At 33.9% G+C, this 19,533-nt stretch overlaps 1 protein-coding gene and 1 long non-coding RNA gene across 2 annotated transcripts; one reads left to right on the forward strand and one right to left on the reverse strand.

The window, feature by feature from the left end:
- The first annotated feature begins 5,109 nt into the window (after window positions 1-5,109).
- Window positions 5,110-7,638, forward strand: LOC143051820 (uncharacterized). Its single transcript, XR_012970913.1, has 2 exons — window positions 5,110-6,432; window positions 7,015-7,638. It is a non-coding gene; the product is annotated as an uncharacterized LOC143051820 (long non-coding RNA).
- A 3,017-nt stretch (window positions 7,639-10,655) lies between these two features.
- LOC143051821 (uncharacterized) lies at window positions 10,656-19,309 on the reverse strand. Its single transcript, XM_076224788.1, has 3 exons — window positions 19,259-19,309; window positions 16,801-16,893; window positions 10,656-14,043 (listed from the first exon to the last, which is right to left on the reverse strand). The coding sequence occupies exons 2-3, from the start codon at window positions 16,885-16,887 to the stop codon at window positions 11,980-11,982; spliced, it is 2,151 nt and encodes a 716-aa protein (XP_076080903.1). The 5' UTR covers window positions 16,888-16,893; window positions 19,259-19,309; the 3' UTR covers window positions 10,656-11,979.
- Window positions 19,310-19,533: the final 224 nt, after the last annotated feature.

A 19,533-nucleotide genomic window follows, 5' to 3' on the forward strand; every position in this document is an offset into this window, starting at 1 on the left:
AATTCTGTATTTATCATTTTCGTGGTAGTTTGTGTTGTTGATAACATTTTCGTTATTGTTAACATTGGTTATATTTCCACGCTTGGGATTCAATGCTTAAGCTCCAACAGCACGTAACTGTGTCATGGTATGTCTTACTTCATAAACACTGGGGTTGTTATTGGCTCCTCCCTTGTGTCTATAGTGACCTAAATGTTGTTTCAGGGGGTCCTGCTTGAAGTTGTAAGTTGATATGAAATCTGCTCCTTGGTCTAACATAAATTTCACACATTCTGTTATAGATAAAAGCAACAGTAGTATACCTCTATTCCAAATTCATAAATCGATAGAGGAAAATATATGGTTTTAAATCAGGAGAATCTTGTATATATGCATATTTTTTCAGAAAGAAGCGTTGTGTGGATTTAGACGTTTGGCGGGAAAATTAGTGGCCGGGTCGAAAGTTATAGGGGTGATCCAAAGGGACTCTCTATGCTCCGTAAGGGTAACATTTAGAGAACACCCCTATCAAGTAAATAGTGGTATCGACCACGGGTATATAAGAGAGTGAGAAACGGCATTCGAGGCTGTCGATGAGCCGTCACAAGTCAACAGAGCGTACGTTGGTTATATTTAGCGCTAGTAAGAGCCTTAATATTCAAAGGACACTTTGTACCGGGTACAAAGTAAACGTACAAGTTGAACGGATTGACAAGGCAGAATGTCCCACTCGGAGGATAGGCTGTACCAGCCCGCACTGTCTGGTAGTGACAGCCTGTCCCGGTCGGAGGACAGGCTGTACCAGCCCGCACTGTCTGGTAGTGACAGACTGTCCGATCGGGGGACAAGTTGTACCAGGCTGCACTGTCTAGTAGTAACAGACTGTCCCATTCGGAGGACAAGCTGTACCAGTCACATTGTCTTATAGTGACATAACGTCCCATTAGGAGGACAGGCTGTTATATTGTATAAACTTGTATATATAAGAGTTCATACTTACATTGTATCGGCAAAGAGCCCATGTATATATTTTGGTTCATTGTGCATAATATAGATAGTTGTTTTTAGTATTACCATATTGTTTGTGGACAACTTGGATCCAAGTATTAACTGGAACGGACGTTTGAATATAAACGCCTGGTTACGCGTTACAGAACTACGGCACAACAGAAAAACAACATTAAAATGAAACACACACAGAAACGAACTATAATATAACAATGGTCATTTCCCCGACTTGGTACAGGGCATTTTAAAACAAAAATGGTGGGTTGAACCTAGTTTTGTGGCATGCCAGACCTCCCGCTTTAATGGCAATGTTAATTATAACATTGAAATGACAATATTACATGACAGGACTAAAATACAAATAAATGAGACAAAATACAGGACAGAGAAACAAATGAATAATAGCCAACAAGTTTACCAGGTTAAAAATGTAATGTGTTCGCTAAAACCCAGTGTAAGGCCCAAAATGACGTCACATTTGAATTTGTAAAATGTAACCAATACGCCTGGGACAAGAACATCATTATTTAGAATTTAGAATAATTCATACTTTTATGAACAGGAAATTTTATAAAATGACTATATAATAGATCTTCATGATCAAACTGAAGTGGTAACTAGCTATAGAATACAAACGGACATATTACAAAAATACACAGTCGTTTTAGCTAAAACCCAGTGTAAGGCGCAAAATGACGTCACATTTGAATTTGTAAAACAAATTCCCAACAATTTATGAATTTGTAAAACAAGTTCCCAACAATTTGTATGGAATTCAAGATAAGATTTGTATGACTATCTAACATTTATTATTAACAGTGAAAATTACAATACTAATTAATATAAAATTGTAGTAGTAATTAGATAATTGAAACTTTTTTTCCCCTATATCATTGCCTCCAATATGTAAAACTAATATAGTTGGCGGATCTTCATATTTTAACATGGTTCTTTTTTGTTGTTTCATGTCCAGCACTTTACCTCCACATTTTGCCTGCCACCAAATATTTACTCCCATCCTCTGCAGCCCCAAGTTTACCCCTCCCGGTCTTCCTCTGGCTTCCCCAAAGGCATGCTTAATAATCGAGGATCCAACGATCCAAACTGTAGCATGTCCTGCAATTCTTAAAAAGCAATTATTACTTGCTTATATTGATGCAAGACCAGACTTGGGGTAATTGTAATTGTAATCGTTAATCAGCTGTAATTGATTACAATTTTTCAAGTAATCATTGTAATCATTAATCAGCCAAAAATCTGAATACATGTAATTTAATTTAATCAATTACTTTTCAAAATGCCCTGTAATCCTGATTACATTTTGATTACATTCTGATTACAATGAAAAAATCTTGAACTGTGTTTATGGTCAATAAATGAACCTTTTTGTTATTCTTATTTAATCGATATTTAACAAGTTAAGATAATTTGGTTTACTTTATCAAGCATGTTAATTGATTTGTATACTTCAGTAAAAAATGAACTGTTACAATATTAAACAAGAATGTGTCCAAAGTACACCGATGCCCCACTCGCACTATCATTTTCCATGTTCAATGGACCGTGAAAATGGGTAAAAAATATAATAAGGCAATAAAATTAGAAAGATCATATCATAGGGAACATGTGTACTAAGTTTCAAGTTGATTGGACTTCAGCTTCATCAAAAACTACCTTGACCAAATCTTTAACCTGAAACTCGCACTTTCATTTTCTATGTTCAGTGGACCGTGAAATTGGGGTCAAAAAAGTTTAATTTGGCTTTCAAATTAGAAAGATCATATCATAAGTAACATGTGTACTAAGTTTCAAGTTGATTGGACTTCAGCTCCATCAAAAACTACTTTGACCAAAAACTTAAACCTGAAGCGGGACAGACGGACGGACGGACGGACGAACGGACGCACAGACTAGAAAACATAATGCCCCTCTACTATCGTAGGTGGGGCATAAAAAGTCATCATTTATATAGCCTAAGAAGGCCTTAGTAAAAGATATTGTACATATATTCACAATTTAAAGAAGTACATATGTATATTTGATAAAAAAAAAAAACCTGTTATATTTAAGCAATATTATATTTTTCTTTAACCCTGAATTATAATCTTTTGTTAATATTGTGATTATTGTAAACTTTGAATTGACAGGTAGGAAACCAATTAAGGTTTGTTTTTATTGCAATTTCCAATTGAGTATAGCTGTAGGACAATATATATAATAAAAGATTAATCAGACATGTGAAAATTTATCTAATTAGCACATACTAAATCAAATGGTGGACAAATATCTTGTTTAATATAAGCAAATGTTTGTATGTACTTGGACTGGACCTGTAAATTGCATTGTACTTGTATTTTGTTTACAATTTGTTTAAACAATTCTATTAATTTTTTTCATAATTTTTATCTGTTAACTTTATTTCATCCGTATTTTAACTTCCAAAAACTGCACCTTGAAATACATATAAAGTCTGGAAGAGGTCAAAAGACAAACGCAAACTCTTTATAAAGCCATATTCAGTTGAAGTCAAAATGATTTAGAGATCAATGATGATAAAGTGTAATGGGTGACACAATGTTCATGTAGTGATTCTAGTGAACTTTTGTGGTTTATCAAATAGATGAAGTTTGAAGTTATCATTTTAAAATATATAAAACAAAATTCTTTCTAAAAAGAACTAACGTTATATTAAACGTTAATTCATTCTCATCATTCAAAATGTGCTTTTTTTTAATTCATTGTAATCAGATGTAATCATGATTACTTTGCCAATGTAATCATTAATTTAATCAGACACTTTCAGAAATGAAGTAATCATTAATTTAATTTAATCGTACAAATGACAAAGTAATTGTAATTTAATCAATTACATTGAAAGTAATCGGACCCATCTCTGTGCAAGACATACCATTTATTTACATAATACAATATTTATTCAAATGCCAGATCAAGACTGCATTACAAAATAAGCAAATATAGAAACATATTTACACAAATAAATGTACATATATAATATTCAGGCATTTAAATCCTAATGTAACGCAAAAAGGCCTGCGACTTCCAACGTCCCATTTCTTTAATTTGTTCATCAGAAATACCCTCTAATGCGCATGTAGTTGCCATGCCAATTCTAAAGGAATGGGACTTAAATCCATTGTTTTCTATACCAATTACTGACAGAGACCTTTTTAATAATGCTGAAAACTGGTATCTTGTAAGGGGGGGGATCCATCAAAATGACAAAATAAAGGTCCCAGATAAGTTGGGCGAACTTTAATAAAATTAGCCATTATTTGTACTGGACATACATTTTTGTTTTTCTTTCTTAGAAATAACGATTGTTGTTCCAGAACCAAACTGATCAGTTTTAGATGACGTCAATAAAACCTCTAATCTTGCATCACAAAGCTTTATATTTTCAAATTTTACAGTATGCATCTGCTTATTTTTGCAATCAACTGTTATTTCACCTACTTTCATAAAACCATGAAAGGCTAGCGAAAATGAAGTCATAAACAGTTTTGTCTCATACCCGTTTTTGCAAATCACCGCCAGTGACCTCAATAATTTTTCCAATATATCTCTCGTTATAGGTAATCTAGTGTCCTTTTGATTTGGCCCCCCCAACTTTTTTATTCCTTCAATCAATTTTCTGACCACTACGGAAGCCCATAGGGGACCTAAAAAAAAACCAATTATTTCGTTATCTCAATATATATATCGTTATTTCGATATAATTAAATCGTTATTTCGATATATTTATATTGTTATCTCGATACTTATTTATTTCGTTATATCGATATAATTATATCGTTATCTCGATATATTTATTTCGTTATCTCGATATAATTATATCGTTATCTCGATATTTATATCGATATGTATATCGTTATTACGATATACTTATTTAGTTATCTCGGTATATTTATTTCGTTATCTCGATATAATTAAATCGTTATCTCGATATATTTATTTCGTTATCTCGATATAATTAAATCGTTATTTCGATATATTTATTTCGTTATTTCGATTTAATTATATCGTTATAACGATATCTATTGTTTTTCTTGATAAATTGACTTAAGTCACGTGTTATATACCAACATGGCGTCTGGGAATGAACAGGTAGAACCGAACGTGAGCATTGTTTCATATGGGTTTTTGACTTTGTTTAATTAATTTTGTCTGTTGTTGGCCAACTTAGATTGGAAACCACCATTTTTTATACAGCCTAATGGGACTAGATATTTGAAAACAGAACCAAGGTCCTGTTAACAACTGTTATCATTATTCAAAAGGCAAAGTCCATATATATTTACAAGGCAGAAACATAATAAGAACACGAAAAGCTAAAAAGAAAGCAAAACCCCACAGATAACTAAACATAAATGGGCAAATAGTACTCAACAAAAAAAAAAAATAACCAGAAGCATGAACTAAAACTATTTTTTCTTGTTTTGTGACTTTCTGTGGGAAATTGATGAGACGGAGAGCCTAAAGTATTACTTTCATTCAATAATTTAAAAATACATCACTGTATATTGCACAAAAATACGGACTTTTAAGAGGAATTTACTAGGTAGATCTATGAAACCATTATAAACTATCATAATAATTTGCGTTTTCTTTGCAGAAGGTTTTCCGTCTTGTGGAGAATTATTTCTACATGAATTTACCATACAAAGACATTGTAGAAGTTTTATTGTTAAACCATGGCATTTCTTTGTCTTTACGCCATCTAAAAAGGATTCTACGGAACATGCACTTGTCTCGAAGGAAGGAATATACGGATTTACGTACGGTAATAAATTTAGTAGAATCAGATGTAGAATCAAACGGTTCACACGGATATAGATGGATGTATAATAAATGTGTCCTACATGGATTGAAAGTAACCAGAGAAAGTATTAGACACATTCTTAAACTAGTTGACCCTAGAGGAGTAGAAATGAGGTCAAAGCATCGCTTAATCAGAAGAAAATATTTCATCCAAGGCCCCAACTATTGCTGGCATATTGATTCATACGATAAACTCAAACCATATGGCCTATGTATTAACGGTTGTGTAGATGGCTTCTCGAGAAAAATGATGTGGTTAAAGTAGGAAAAACTAGCAGCGATCCAAAAGTCATAGCAAAATACTTTATTGAGGCTATACAGAATGCAGGTGGGTATCCTTATCATATGAGGGGTGATATGGGTACCGAAAATGGCACAGTTGCAGCAATGCAGAATTTTTTATCAAGAAACGAAAGAAATGAAGATTCATTCATTTATAGAAAAAGTACTTTAAACACTCGAATAGAGTCTTGGTGGGCAATTCTACGCAAACAATGTACAGGGAAATGGATAAAAGAAATGAAGGATCTTAGAGATACTGGGAATTTTACTGGCAATAAACTTGATGTTAATCTAGTACAGTTTTGCTGCATGAAGTTACTACAGGTATGTTATTCATCTTCACATGAAATCCTTCATCGAGGTATTGTGTTGGAGATGTATGGGTCACGGGTATGGCGGTAGGGTATGTGTGTGGTGGTGGTGGAGGTTCAACCTTGAATATCTTTCTGAGCAGGTTGGTTTGTTTTTCTGGTTGCATTACTCATTAACTTTGGTTAGGATTTGAAATTTGCTGAAATTATATTTATTATTGAGTCTGAACATGTTTTCTGCTCAAATTAACAATGATCATCCATCTCTGTAAAATTTTGAAAAAATGCACGTGAATGTTTTTTCACTTGGCCAGAATGAGAGGAATACAAGTCATTATAATCACGAAATGTCAATAAAATAGAATCAGTCTTATGTCAAATTAATGTACCATTGCTGTCTTTCCAGTAAGGCCATACTTATTATATTTTATGTTTAGGACATTTTCTGACAAAATTCATAGTTTGAGGATTCATAAAAATAAAAAAACTAATAAAAAACTACGGCCTCAGCATTATCAAGCATTTTGCTCCTCGTCCGCGTCGCATTTGTAGAAGTGCAGTGGATAGTATACATGTGTCAATGATTATTTTTCAGGCTGAACTCGACGAAACAGCATTGGTGTGGGATATGCATCGTATCAGGCGAAGTCGTTCAAACCTTCCTGATGATCGTCCAATAGCTCTTACTACCCGAATTATGGGCATCAGCAGATTATGTACAAAGTATTTCGGATGATGAGTTGGAGATTTGTAAATCGGAATGCGCACATGACGACCTTTTTCCATGTGAGGAAGAGTTATTTGAACTTGGTTGTTTGTACATGAGGGCTAATCAAGTAGATCCTCCGACAAATATAAACGAATGCAAAGCTCTTTACTTAGGTCTTCGTCAATGGTTACTTAGTCATTTGTGAATCATATTTGACATCACACAATTATTGAGTGTTTATCCGTAAAACGCAGGATATTTATGGATTTGTGAATATTTATGTTTGATAATGAATTATGTTGATATCATTACATAATCATTAAGCCTCGAGGATAGATAGATATCTGATGGACAATGATAAAAAAGATTAATAAACAAAATACAATTCTCAGATAAATCTTCATTTTACGAATTCCAAAGTTTGAAGCACGTCGTCTTCTGTTCAACGTATTTTGCGAAAAAAAAACTTATCATTTAACATTGTTTAATTAAATTGTGTGCTGTATATAATATTCATAATATTTTAAGCATTTGCAAAACTAAGTTATGCAATCTCAAGAAATCTTTCCAGTTGACATTGTGTTTTTGTTTGATGTATTTCTATTTGTATCCATCTGATGAGTTAAGCCTTTTTCAACTGATTTTTATGGTTCGTTCTTATGTTGTACTGTTACACCACTGTCCCAGGTTAGGGGAGGGTTGGGATCCCGCTAACATGTTTAACCCCGCCACATTCTGTATGTATGTGCCTGTCCCAAGTCAGGGGCCTGTAATTCAGTGGTTGTCGTTTGTTGCTGTGTTACATATTTGTTTTTCGTTCATTTTTTTGTACATTAAGTAGGCCGTTAGTTTTCTAGTTTGAGTTGTTTTACATTTGTGATTTCGGGGCCTTTTATAGCTGACTATGCGGTATGGGCTTTGCTCATTGTTGAAGGCCGTACGGTGACCTATAGCTGTTAATTTCTGAGTCATTTGGTCTCTTGTGGCGAGTTGTCTCATTGGCTATCATACCATATCATCTTCTTTTTTATATTTATATGTTGGTTTGTGTTTTGTTGCACCTAATCTGAAGAATCACATGAGCCTCAGCCAATGCCATCATCATGCATCCGTCTTCCGTCCATTAACCGTTTAGTTTAAGAATCTTCTTTGGAACCACTATGGGTATTCTGGCATATAGTGTTACCCTTGTCCGTCCGCCCGTACGTACGTACATCCACCAGGGGACTTTGAACATTCTGTTTGGTCGATTTTCAAGAGTTTTCTATAACTACTGAATTGATTTGATTGAATCTAATTATAAGTAAATATGTTCTTACCAAAGTCCTTAACAAGTGTTGTTACTTTTTGAGCCGATCCGAAATTCAAACTGTCTGGCCACTAGCGGAGGTCAAAATTTGCATTGAAAACCTATGGAAAACCACATTTGCATCTCCCTTTTTGAGAATCACTAATCAGAATCGAACCAAACTTGATATAGGTGTTCACTATATAGGTCCTACACAAGTGTCGTTACTTTGTAGTGGATTCGTTAAACAAGAGTGCACACGCTGAAATGTCTCGCCTGCTTTACTAACCATGATTGGTTTAATGTTGATGGTCCTAATGATAAAGTTTCACTACAAGTATCACATAAACTTAAAATTATCAATGATCCATGGAAATGAGGTCAAGGTCAGATGAACCCTGCCAGACAGACATGTACATCTTACAATCATTCCATACACCAAACATAGTTGACCTATTGCTTATAGTATACAAGAAAAAGACCAAACCATGAAAACTTAACATTGACCAATGAACCATGAAAATGAGGTCAAGGTCAGATGAAACCTACCAGACTGACATGTACCCGTTACAGTCATTCCATACACCACATATGGTTGACCTACTGCTTATAGTATTTGAGAAACGGACCTAATCACGTAACTTTAACCTTGATCACTGATCCATGAAATGAGGTCCAGGTCAGGTGAAACTTGTCTGACAGACATGAAAACGTTGCAATGAACCCATATACCAAATATGGTTATCCTATTACTCATAATAAGTGAGAAATTCATATGACAAAAAAATCTTTTTTTTTCAAGCAGTCGCTGAACCATGAAAATGAGGTCAGGGACAAAGGACATATGACAGACGGAAACTTCGTAACATAAGGTATATGCATACAAGATATGAAGCATACAGGTCTTCTGAAATATAAAGCTTTAAACAAATAGTTTACGCCACCTGATAGTAATACCTATGTCTCGCATACTGCGACTTTCGTCGCAGGCGAGACAAAAATTGCAAATAAGGGGCCATAGCTCTTAAACAAGTTTTTCGATCAACCTGAACTTAAATTTCGGCAGAGGCAAATCATTATGACTGATTGTACAGATCAATTTTACCCTCTGCTAGAATATCTCTGATATCTGTATAAGTTTTTGACTTATTTGCAAAGAAGGTGCCATAACCCCATAGTCTATTTCAGCCATGGTGGACAAAAATCCTTTCAGAGGTTTCAGAGTAGGAGATTTTAAAAGAAAAGTGAACCGGGACGACGGACGCAAGGTGATGGCAACAGCGTACCCTACATTTTAGGTAGGTGAACTAAGTATAGGTTTCACCATGAGTGACGGTTGAATATCGAGAAATATCAACACGAGTTATGTAATTTCAACGAAGTAACAAACGAGCCCCTGGCGATGAAAAATTTTGTCCTGCAATTTTTTGTTGTTGTTATCTCTGTCCTGCATTTTTATTTTTCACTCTATTCGGTCCTGCCTTTTTTTAAATTAGTTTATCCTGACTTTTTTTTTTACATAAATTGTCATCCTGATTTTTTTTTTACTCAAAACTCCTGTCCTGCCTTTTTTCAAATTTCATCCTAGCCCCCCTCCCCCCCTTAAAAATCAAATGGTAGCTCCCTAACTAAAAATTCGAGCTTCATTTTAAATTATTTCCAATGTTCTCCAAAAGAAGATGAAAATGACGTGTCTCAAAGTGTTTCAATCCAAACTCTGACCTTTGCTGGTGGCCATTTTGAATTTCGGATCGGTCCAAAAAGTAACATTTTTGAGGATTTCAGTAGAAACTATGTTGTTAGTTCCAGTTCAAGTTCTTTCAATGGTTTGTGAAAAAAAAAAATTCTTCAAAATTGACCAATCAAAATCTGCCAGTTTTGATATTTTAAGTTATTTGTAAAAACAGGTGTTGGACTCAGATGGTCTATTTAAGCCATGGCAGCTATGTTTTTAACAAATCAAAATAATGGATGCAATTTTAAAAGTTAAGATACTCTGAGGAGCATCTGGACAAAGTTTGGAAAATCCTGTCAGTGGTTTCAGAGAAGATTTTTTCAAAGAAAGGTAACGAACGACGAACACAACAGTGTATCAATAGCTCACCCTACCTTATATTTAGGTGATCATGAGCTAATAAGGTGCACAATGACATCGTGTTCTGAAGATGTTGTGTTTGCCAGCTTTCATTTGTTTATTCTGACCAACACTAATTGGTAACTGAAAAATCATAAAGAGAAAGTTTTTCAAACTTTTATTAATCTTACTAAAATACTACGTTAGTTATAACTTATCAGTGGAGTCAAAAGTCTTGACAAATATGATATTCTTTACAGATCTTCAGGATTGTGGAAAGGCTCACACCTCATAGGAAATAAAAGAAATGTGTCTCTGGTCATTGACACCTCTGTCACGCAAGAAAGAGATGCCCAACAAATCTCTGAACAGCATTCTACATAAAATTAAAAGTTCTGATCAATTTTTAATATAGGTGTAATATAATTAAACTTTTGAAGTAAGATCAAATAATCCTTTTTCTAAAAAACCAACATAATTCATGCTTGTCTCAGCAATTAAATTGTGTAAAATATTCTTCAACAAACACAATAGTCATTTTTATCGTGTACAAAATACATGTAATAGTCAAATATTCAAACATCTCTTGTATGTCATATTTATCATACATGTAAACATAAAAATAACTATTAATTAAAACAAATACCAATTGCAATCTAAGTCATTGTATTTCTGACAGATAACAAAGAAGCATTGCCTGGCATAGTAAATAAAAATGTCATATGACATGTCTTGTCATTTTGTGTTAACATAACATGTGGTTACAGCTAATAATTCTATACTGACAAAGATTATTTGAACAAATTCCCTTTGCTCACAACAAATTAAAAAATACAATCCTGGTAACTGAGTTGACATTGCCTACCAGACAAAAAAAAAAGCACAAGCTAAACAGCATATTTTAAGGTCAACTCTTTTAAAGCCAATGGTATAAATTTGCAAGGTGATTGATTTATTTCTATGTAAACACGTTTACTATTTACCTACAATACTTTTTGAGATATTATCACAAAGCTGCTCTTAAATAAAAATTGATTTTTCAAGATAATAAATTATTTCTATGGTAGTAACTGAAATTCGCCTGTACATGTTTGTAGATCATTTATTAATAATTAACAATTTTGCTATTTATTTATTTATCATCATTTGTATTATAGTCTTATAATGACCAATAGTAATAGAAACTGTGAAAAAAGGTTTTCTTGATTAAAAACCCTTACACCACTCAGTGTGATTACACTAAAATTTTGTAGGATGTAGATCTTGTTTTTATGAACATTTTGCACTTCCCTCTATTATACATGTAATTCGCAAAATAATATCCCTGAACTGCAAAATTAGTATTTTAATTTCAAGGTTGTGAAAATCTAATATTCAAGTAGGCCCTATAACTTAAGATTTTTTTTATCATTTGGTCTTAACTAATAGTGTAAGCTTCAAAATCAAACTGCTCATTCTTCCAATCCCAATCCATAACATTTAAAGTTACTTATACATAGTCCATATCCCACACCCTTCTTTCAAATATGTTTAAAAAATCTTCTCTTAAGTCTGCAGCAGATTCGTATGATGTTGGCAACCTTAATATGTTTCCACAAGTTTGGGCTGTTGGTCTTCGCTGCAATCCAGACAATTTTGTAAATTCTACCAATATTATGTCACAGCTAAGATTAGCACCAGTACAAAACCTCATAAAGCTATGCACATCCTTGTCATCCAATCCCTTAACAAATTTTTTCAGGTACCCTGCAGTTACTTGCCCTTTGAGATCTAATGACTCCGGAAAGGTCAAAGATTTCAATATCTTGTTGACAGTTGGACACATCTCAAGGTACATTTTGCTAAGTGTCTCTTGATTCAAATGAAGTCTTGTCTGAAATACACTCTTCCAGCAATCAGTAACAAACTTAGGTTGTTGTATGATTTCTTTGTGAGCTATCTCCTGAATAATGTTCTTAATGTTATCTTGGCTTGGATACTTTTTACAATCATATGTCTCAAGAACATCAATAAGATCTCCTAAATCACTGTCTTGAAAGTGATTGAAAGCTTTTTCTAATGCGACCCTATCAGTCTTTGGCACAAATCGAAAAAATGCATCAACTAGGTTGGCATATGGTACTCCAAACAAGGCATCTTCGAAACATGCTTTGCAGATTTGTACAGGGAAATAATTAACTGTCTTAAAACCATTCACAAGAATGTATGCAATAGCTGTCCATTCTTCTTGCTGCATGTCATGCCTTAAAATAGGCACTTTAATGTCAGCTCCTTCACAGCACTTCATGTAGAAGAGTTCCCAGAACTCACAGAACACATCTTTTAAAAAACCTTCTCCAGTTCCTCTTTCATCATGGCCGTTTGCATTAACTCTGATTACTCTACATTTGGAAAAATCCATTTCTCCTGTTTTAAACAGATTAATCATTTCTATAAATAGGTTACTCTTATGAATTTTTACAATATCCTGTTTTGTAACATCTTCTAACTCTGTAACAGGTAATGCAATACCTGTTGTAATGGTCTGCTCATGTCCCCCTGCAGCTGATGTGTTTGATTGTGGTGCACTGCCTGCTGACGATTCATTGTGTGGTAAAGTTTCATCAACAGAGTCTAGGTATGTTGATAACTCTGAAGGTGGTAAAATATCTACTGCTGCATTTAAGGACTGTAATAACTTGTAATGGTCATTTTCCTGTGGACAAAAAATTATACCTTCGTCATCTGATGCAATTTTCAGAGTCACAATCTGATTTATTGAGGATGAAGGTTTAGGTAAGGGAGTACTAGTACCAGGATTTCCTGTTTCAGGTAATGTAGACATTGATATGCTTCTTTGCAAGTTTCCAGTATATAAGATGTCAGGTAAATCTTCATCTTCCTCCAATTCCAACTGACTTTCATCTATGGCTTGTTCTAGTATTGAAGTTGTTCTTTTCTTTGTATAAAGATAATATCTCAGTTGACGAGATCCTGTTTCGTCATACAAATCTGCAACTGTGCAATCTTCTTCGATAGACTCTCCCATGAAATTTCGTATTTCAAAATCAAACTCTGTTACCATTCCCTTTTTGGACTTCCCATTTCTAAAAAACAATTTCTTCCCATGTTCCATTATATCGTTTGAAAGCCAAGATTTTGGAGCAGATACATGTCTGGCTCCTCCCCCATTTGGGGTTTTCACTTGGTGATAAGCATTGTCATCATATTCATAATCAAACCATCCTATTTCAATTTGTCTGACTGCCTTTTTTGCATTTGAATTGCCCCGAAGTTTTTCACTTCTGTTGCTGTGCAGCTGAAATCCATCTGTCTTCTTTGATTTTTTTCTTGTGCCTTTTTTGTCACCTTCACCTTCTTCCTCACTATCTGAGGACTTTTCTTTTCCCATCTTTCTCCTCAGTTTTTTAAATAGAGAATCACTTCGTTGGTTTTTATGTTCCCTTTTCATTAGATCTTTAAAGTATCTCCTGGCAGCATAAATGTCCCCGTATGCTGGTATATAAGTATGTAACTGTTCATCTGACATCGCTAAAAATGTCTGGGGATCCATCTGAAATAATACAGTAAATTGATTTGTTAAGCAGCATTATTAAGAGTCACTACACTCAATTTAGAGACCTGAGAATTTTAATGAGATTACACCAGAAGCTGGAATACTGACAAAGTCACAGAGGGTCCTGCGCCACAATTACAAAAATTTAAAAGGTGTACATAGAAAACAAAAGGGTATGGAGTAAATGTACATGGGTCAAAATCGCACACAACACACATATTATATAAATAAAAAATTATCAATGAATAGGGCTTTTATTCCTGTTCTTCATCTTGACAGTTGATGTAGGGTCTTCAACAATGAACGAATCGTTCATACCCTACAACAAGGTAAAGACAGTCTCTAGCGTCTACTTAAGCGGTACTATTGATAAAAATAAACCACGGTTCACCTTCTTGCTCCCCACCAGCCTCAGAGTGCCAACTTGTGCGATGTTTGTGTACGACATTTCTCCAGTCAAAAGCACCAGCGATACAAGAAAAGTGCAGTAATTTTGAACGGCATCAATCGCTGCTAAAATATGCTTTGAAGTTACACATGTAGGGAGCAGTCAATGAATTGCATAATTTATAATTACAGGCAAGGTTTTTCAACCCATATTTATCATACATTGCCCAACAAAATACCAATACATATAATACATGTACATGTACATCTAAATATGACGATTATCAACAGATCCTCAATGTGGGGCCCTAATGAAGACAGAATGTGTCCATGAGTCACAGATGCCCTGCTTAAACTAAAAAATGTGTCTATGAGCCACAGGATGTCCCTCCTGTTATTGATAAATATATGAGCATCAAAAGTAGGTAGGAATGACCAAATTCTTAGTGAACCCAGATGTACTACCTACGATCTATTTCTTGACAAAATATCATTGCATGGTCTACCATGTATAGTAGCTGAGTTTGTTGCTAAATGTCCAGTCACAAATATTACATGCATAATCAGGACAAGAACCTAGTGAAACATTTAACAGGTATAATAACTAGAGGCTCCAAGGACCCTTCATCGCTAACTGTGAAATGGCCGCCATTTTGAAAATCGACAGTTCAATGACAAAAAATACAATAACCATTTTTCGTCTAAATCTGATGCCAATTTTTGTTTTTTTACGAGGGCCATTTTGAATCTCTTTTATACTGATTTCCATGAAAATTGGATCATCTTTGGATTTTTTATGAATTCATTTGACTTTTGGATAGCTGCCATTTTGAAATGGCGGCCATCTTGAAACGTCCAGAAAATTTCTCCGCCTTCTCTTGATGATCTGAACTATTTGTAATTTAAACTATTAAAGGCTCAAGCTGTCACAGTTTTCAAGATATTTGATCAAATATGATGAAAATTTGGAAAAACTGCAAATAAAGGGACACAACTCCTTGACCGGTTTTCTGTTGACCTCAAAATTTCGGCTTTATAGGTAGATCTAAATGTGCTGATCAATTTTACTCAACCCTGTTACCGTTTTTAACTTATTTGCAAAAAACGTGTGTCAGACCCTGTGGTCTTTTTGTAGCGGGTGACCATAAGTTTCACAAACTTGGTATTAAAAGGATATCATATAGATAAAAATTACCAAGTTTGAAACAATGCCTTCAGGGGTTTCAGAGAAGAATGATGGACAGACGGATGACGGATGCAAGGTGAACGCAAAAGCTCACCCAGACTTTTAATGAGGTGATCCAAAAAATTATATCAATTGTCGCTTCTGGGAAAAAAGTCGCTGGTGAGACAAAACACAGGGAAACAACTAGCAAATGGTTGTGCCCGTAGGGACACAGATGCCCCCACTAGTTGAACCCAATATACAGTGTAACTCTGTACGTTGAAGGCTGATATGGATTGACAGTTGCTCTTTGACACAATCATCATTGTGGATAGACAAATTGTATTGAATACAGGAGCGCAAAAGAAAATGGCTGCTGGCAACTAATTTTCCTTGTGGCTATTCAACACAATATACCATGTTTACCTTACAAACCAAATATCATTCAAATTCATGGCTTGTAACAAATGTTTGTCATCACCAATCAACTCAGAAAACTGTGTTTACTTAATATATACCAAATATTGTTAAAATCTGCCAAAACTCAATTTTAGTGGGAAAATGGCTGCCATTTAACCAGGAGGAAAATTACGCAAAAATCTGAAAAGTGCTTACAACGCACAACTTACCATGGCAAGGTCATATACCAAATATCAATTCATTCCGACCAATAATTGCTGAGACAAATGCTACAAAAAATTGTTTTATATAGCATTATGCAAAATTTCAATGTTCCGTCAAACAGGAAGTGGACAGCTGCTGGGTCTGACAATTACTTTCAGCGTACAACTCATCATGATTCATGTCAAAGTCACATACCACAAATCAAATCATTCTATTGAATAGAAACAGAGAAATCTGTGAAGAAAGTTTCGGGAGGGACATACGGACATGGCAAAAACTTGACAATGTGTCAATGCATATGTGTGGGGGCATAATAAAAAGCTTCAAAATCAAAGGGAGCTTCCTCAAGCATGTCTAAGTTAATCGTATGTTTATATAGTTTTAATTTAATATCAGTCAAGCCATGTATACTGTAGGAAACACAGACAGACAGGTGAACTGACAAACATTTACTGGTAACTATAGGGCAGTGATCATGGTGATTATGTTTGGTTATTGCTATATTTTCATGGTCGGCCATTAATATTAAAGTATGGAATAAATTGATTACGACATTGACCTTGAACTACAATACTAACCTTCTCCTCTTTTAATCTCTGTATGTACTTTTTTTCCACATTTCTTCTTTCAAAGAAATCAACCACAACATCCAGGTTGTCATCCATGTCTAACTACAAGAGACAATAAAATGTACTCATTCTCACAAAATATTGACCAGTTGTACATTGTTCGAATTTCAAACTTGATCTGTTAGGGACCGGTCAAAATTTCTGAAGGCATGGGACAGTGCAAAACATAAATGAACTATGAAAAAAGTTGAAGTCCCACGGTTATACAAATGAAGACATTGCACTTATTTTATATGTTATATTTGTCCCAGATATTGCTGATATCAACCTATAGTATAAGTTTTATAAAAATCTGGCAAGAATTGTACCCGTGAGAGCGCGAACGAAGCCATTTTCCATAAGTTTAATACTTCCAACCGGTATATAAACTCTTTTAAAAAAAGTCAATCGTCCACCATTTTAAAACTTGTCCAAGATATTGCTGATATTAACCTATAGTATGAGTTTTATAAAAATCTGGCAAGAATTGTACCCCTGAGAGTGCTAACAAGACCGGACGGACGGATGCCCGATATTTCCATGCCCCCCGCAACACTTTGCGCAGGGGACAAAAAGTTGATGTCCCATTCTGTTTTTTCAACAAAATAAGTTGGAGTCCCATGTACATGTTAGTTCATATAGTATAAACTGTCCTTCAAACCATTGAGCCAGACAGTCATACATCATTCAAATGCTACTGACATGTGGTGTAATGACAATGCTTTTAAATGTGTTCCACCATTGTTGAAGAATGCCATGTTATACAAGACAAGTAACTTGATAAAGCGTTATGTCAAGCAGTTTGCTGTCATATTTTATGAAAATCCAAATTGAATTAAAAAAGTTATAGAAATTTTTAAAGTTGACCATCCAAAAATTTCGTCTGAACTGAAAACTGTAGCTTTTTTTTACCTATAAATTAAAACATTAAATTTGACAGCAATGAACCTACATGTAATACATTTGTACCTAATAACTTTGGAATTTGTAAGATTAGTATATAAATGAGATAGCTGTCATGTTTTATGAAAATCCAAGTTGTTTTGAAAAGAGTTATGGTAATTTTTAAAGGTGACCATTTGAATTATGTTAGAACTGAAAAGTCTAGCTTTTTCACAAATTTATTTAAAACTTTAACTTGACAGCAATAAACTAAATACCAAATCAATTTGGAATTAGTAAGAATAGTGTATACTTGAATTAGCTGTCATGTTTTATGAAAATACAAGTTGAATTAAAAAAGTTATAAAAAAATTTTAAGGTGACATCTGAATTTAGTTCGAACTGAAAAATCTAGCTTTTTTCATGTATTGAAATCAACATTAAATTTGACAGCAATAAACAAAATACCAAATCATTTTGGGAATAAGTAACATTAGTATATAAATGAGATAGCTGTCATGTTTTATGAAAATAAAAGTTGATTTGAAAAAGTCAAGTATTTTTTTAAAGGTGACCATCTGAATTTTGGCCAAACTGAAAATTTTTGCTTTTTTCACCTATTAATCAAAACATTAAGTTTGACAACAATAAACCAAATACCAAATAACTTTGGAATTTGTAAGATAAGTATATAAATGAGATGGATGTCATGTTTTATAAAAATTCAAGTTGAATTAAAAAGTTATACATTTTTTAAAGGTGTCCATTTGAATGTAGTCCGAACTGAAAAATCGAACTTTTTTCACATATTTTTATAAAAAAAGGCTAAACATTAAATTTGAAAGCAATAAACCAAATATCAAATAACTTTGGAATTTGTGAGAATAGTATAAACATGAGATAGCTGTCGTGTTTTATGAAAATCAAAGTCTATTTGAAAAAGTTAAAGATTTTTTTAAAGATGACCATCTGAAGTTTGTATGAGCTTTTTTCACCTACAAATGTATTACTAGTAATTAAAAAGTGAAAAAAATTTAAAAAAGGTTTATGTTGAAATAAAGAATAAAGTGGAATTTTGACTTTAATATTAAAAATGTTCTGTTTTTTTATTTTATTTTGTCCTTTTCCAACATGAAAAAGATGAAATCATGTCATGTTTATACCAGTGATGAGCATGATAAGAGTTGTTTACATTTCATGTGTTTCAATCATCAAAGCCAGTTTGGAAATGTTTCAAAACAACATGAAATAAATATATGTGGAAGCACAGCCAAAAAAAGTGCCAGTAATTCACACTATTTTTATAAATTGCCATAACTCGAAAAATCAACAGACCAAAATGAAATTGGAACTTGCATCACTTGATCTGTAACTTATCATGGCAAAGCAATGTACCAAATATAAAATAAATATCTGCAAGCACAAAGACAAAAAGTGTGGAAAACTGTCAGATAATATTCACTATATTTCTTAGTCAAAGGGCCATAACTCAGCCAACGTAATATTAAGATAGCTTTTGGGTTATTGGAATTTTCTGGTAACTTACAACTAAGTCCTGTGCTGCAAATGGGGCATGCACTAATAGGGGAACGAAACGGACATAAATTTAGATGGGTCAACTCGGCTCTAAACCTATCGGACCGTCACCCCTTTGATTACAATTGAACCCTATAGGTGCCTTACCTAGGTGTAACCAATATGACCATAATTATGACTGTTAACAAAGAGATACGTCTCGCCTATTGCAAATTGTCCGTGAGGCGCATTCAGTGGCGGATTGAGAGGGTGCGTAGTGGACCTTTTACTTTGAAAAAAAATATG

The sequence above is a fragment of the Mytilus galloprovincialis genome, chromosome 11 (assembly GCF_965363235.1).
Source record: "Mytilus galloprovincialis chromosome 11, xbMytGall1.hap1.1, whole genome shotgun sequence".
Taxonomy (NCBI): Eukaryota; Metazoa; Mollusca; class Bivalvia; order Mytilida; family Mytilidae; genus Mytilus; species Mytilus galloprovincialis.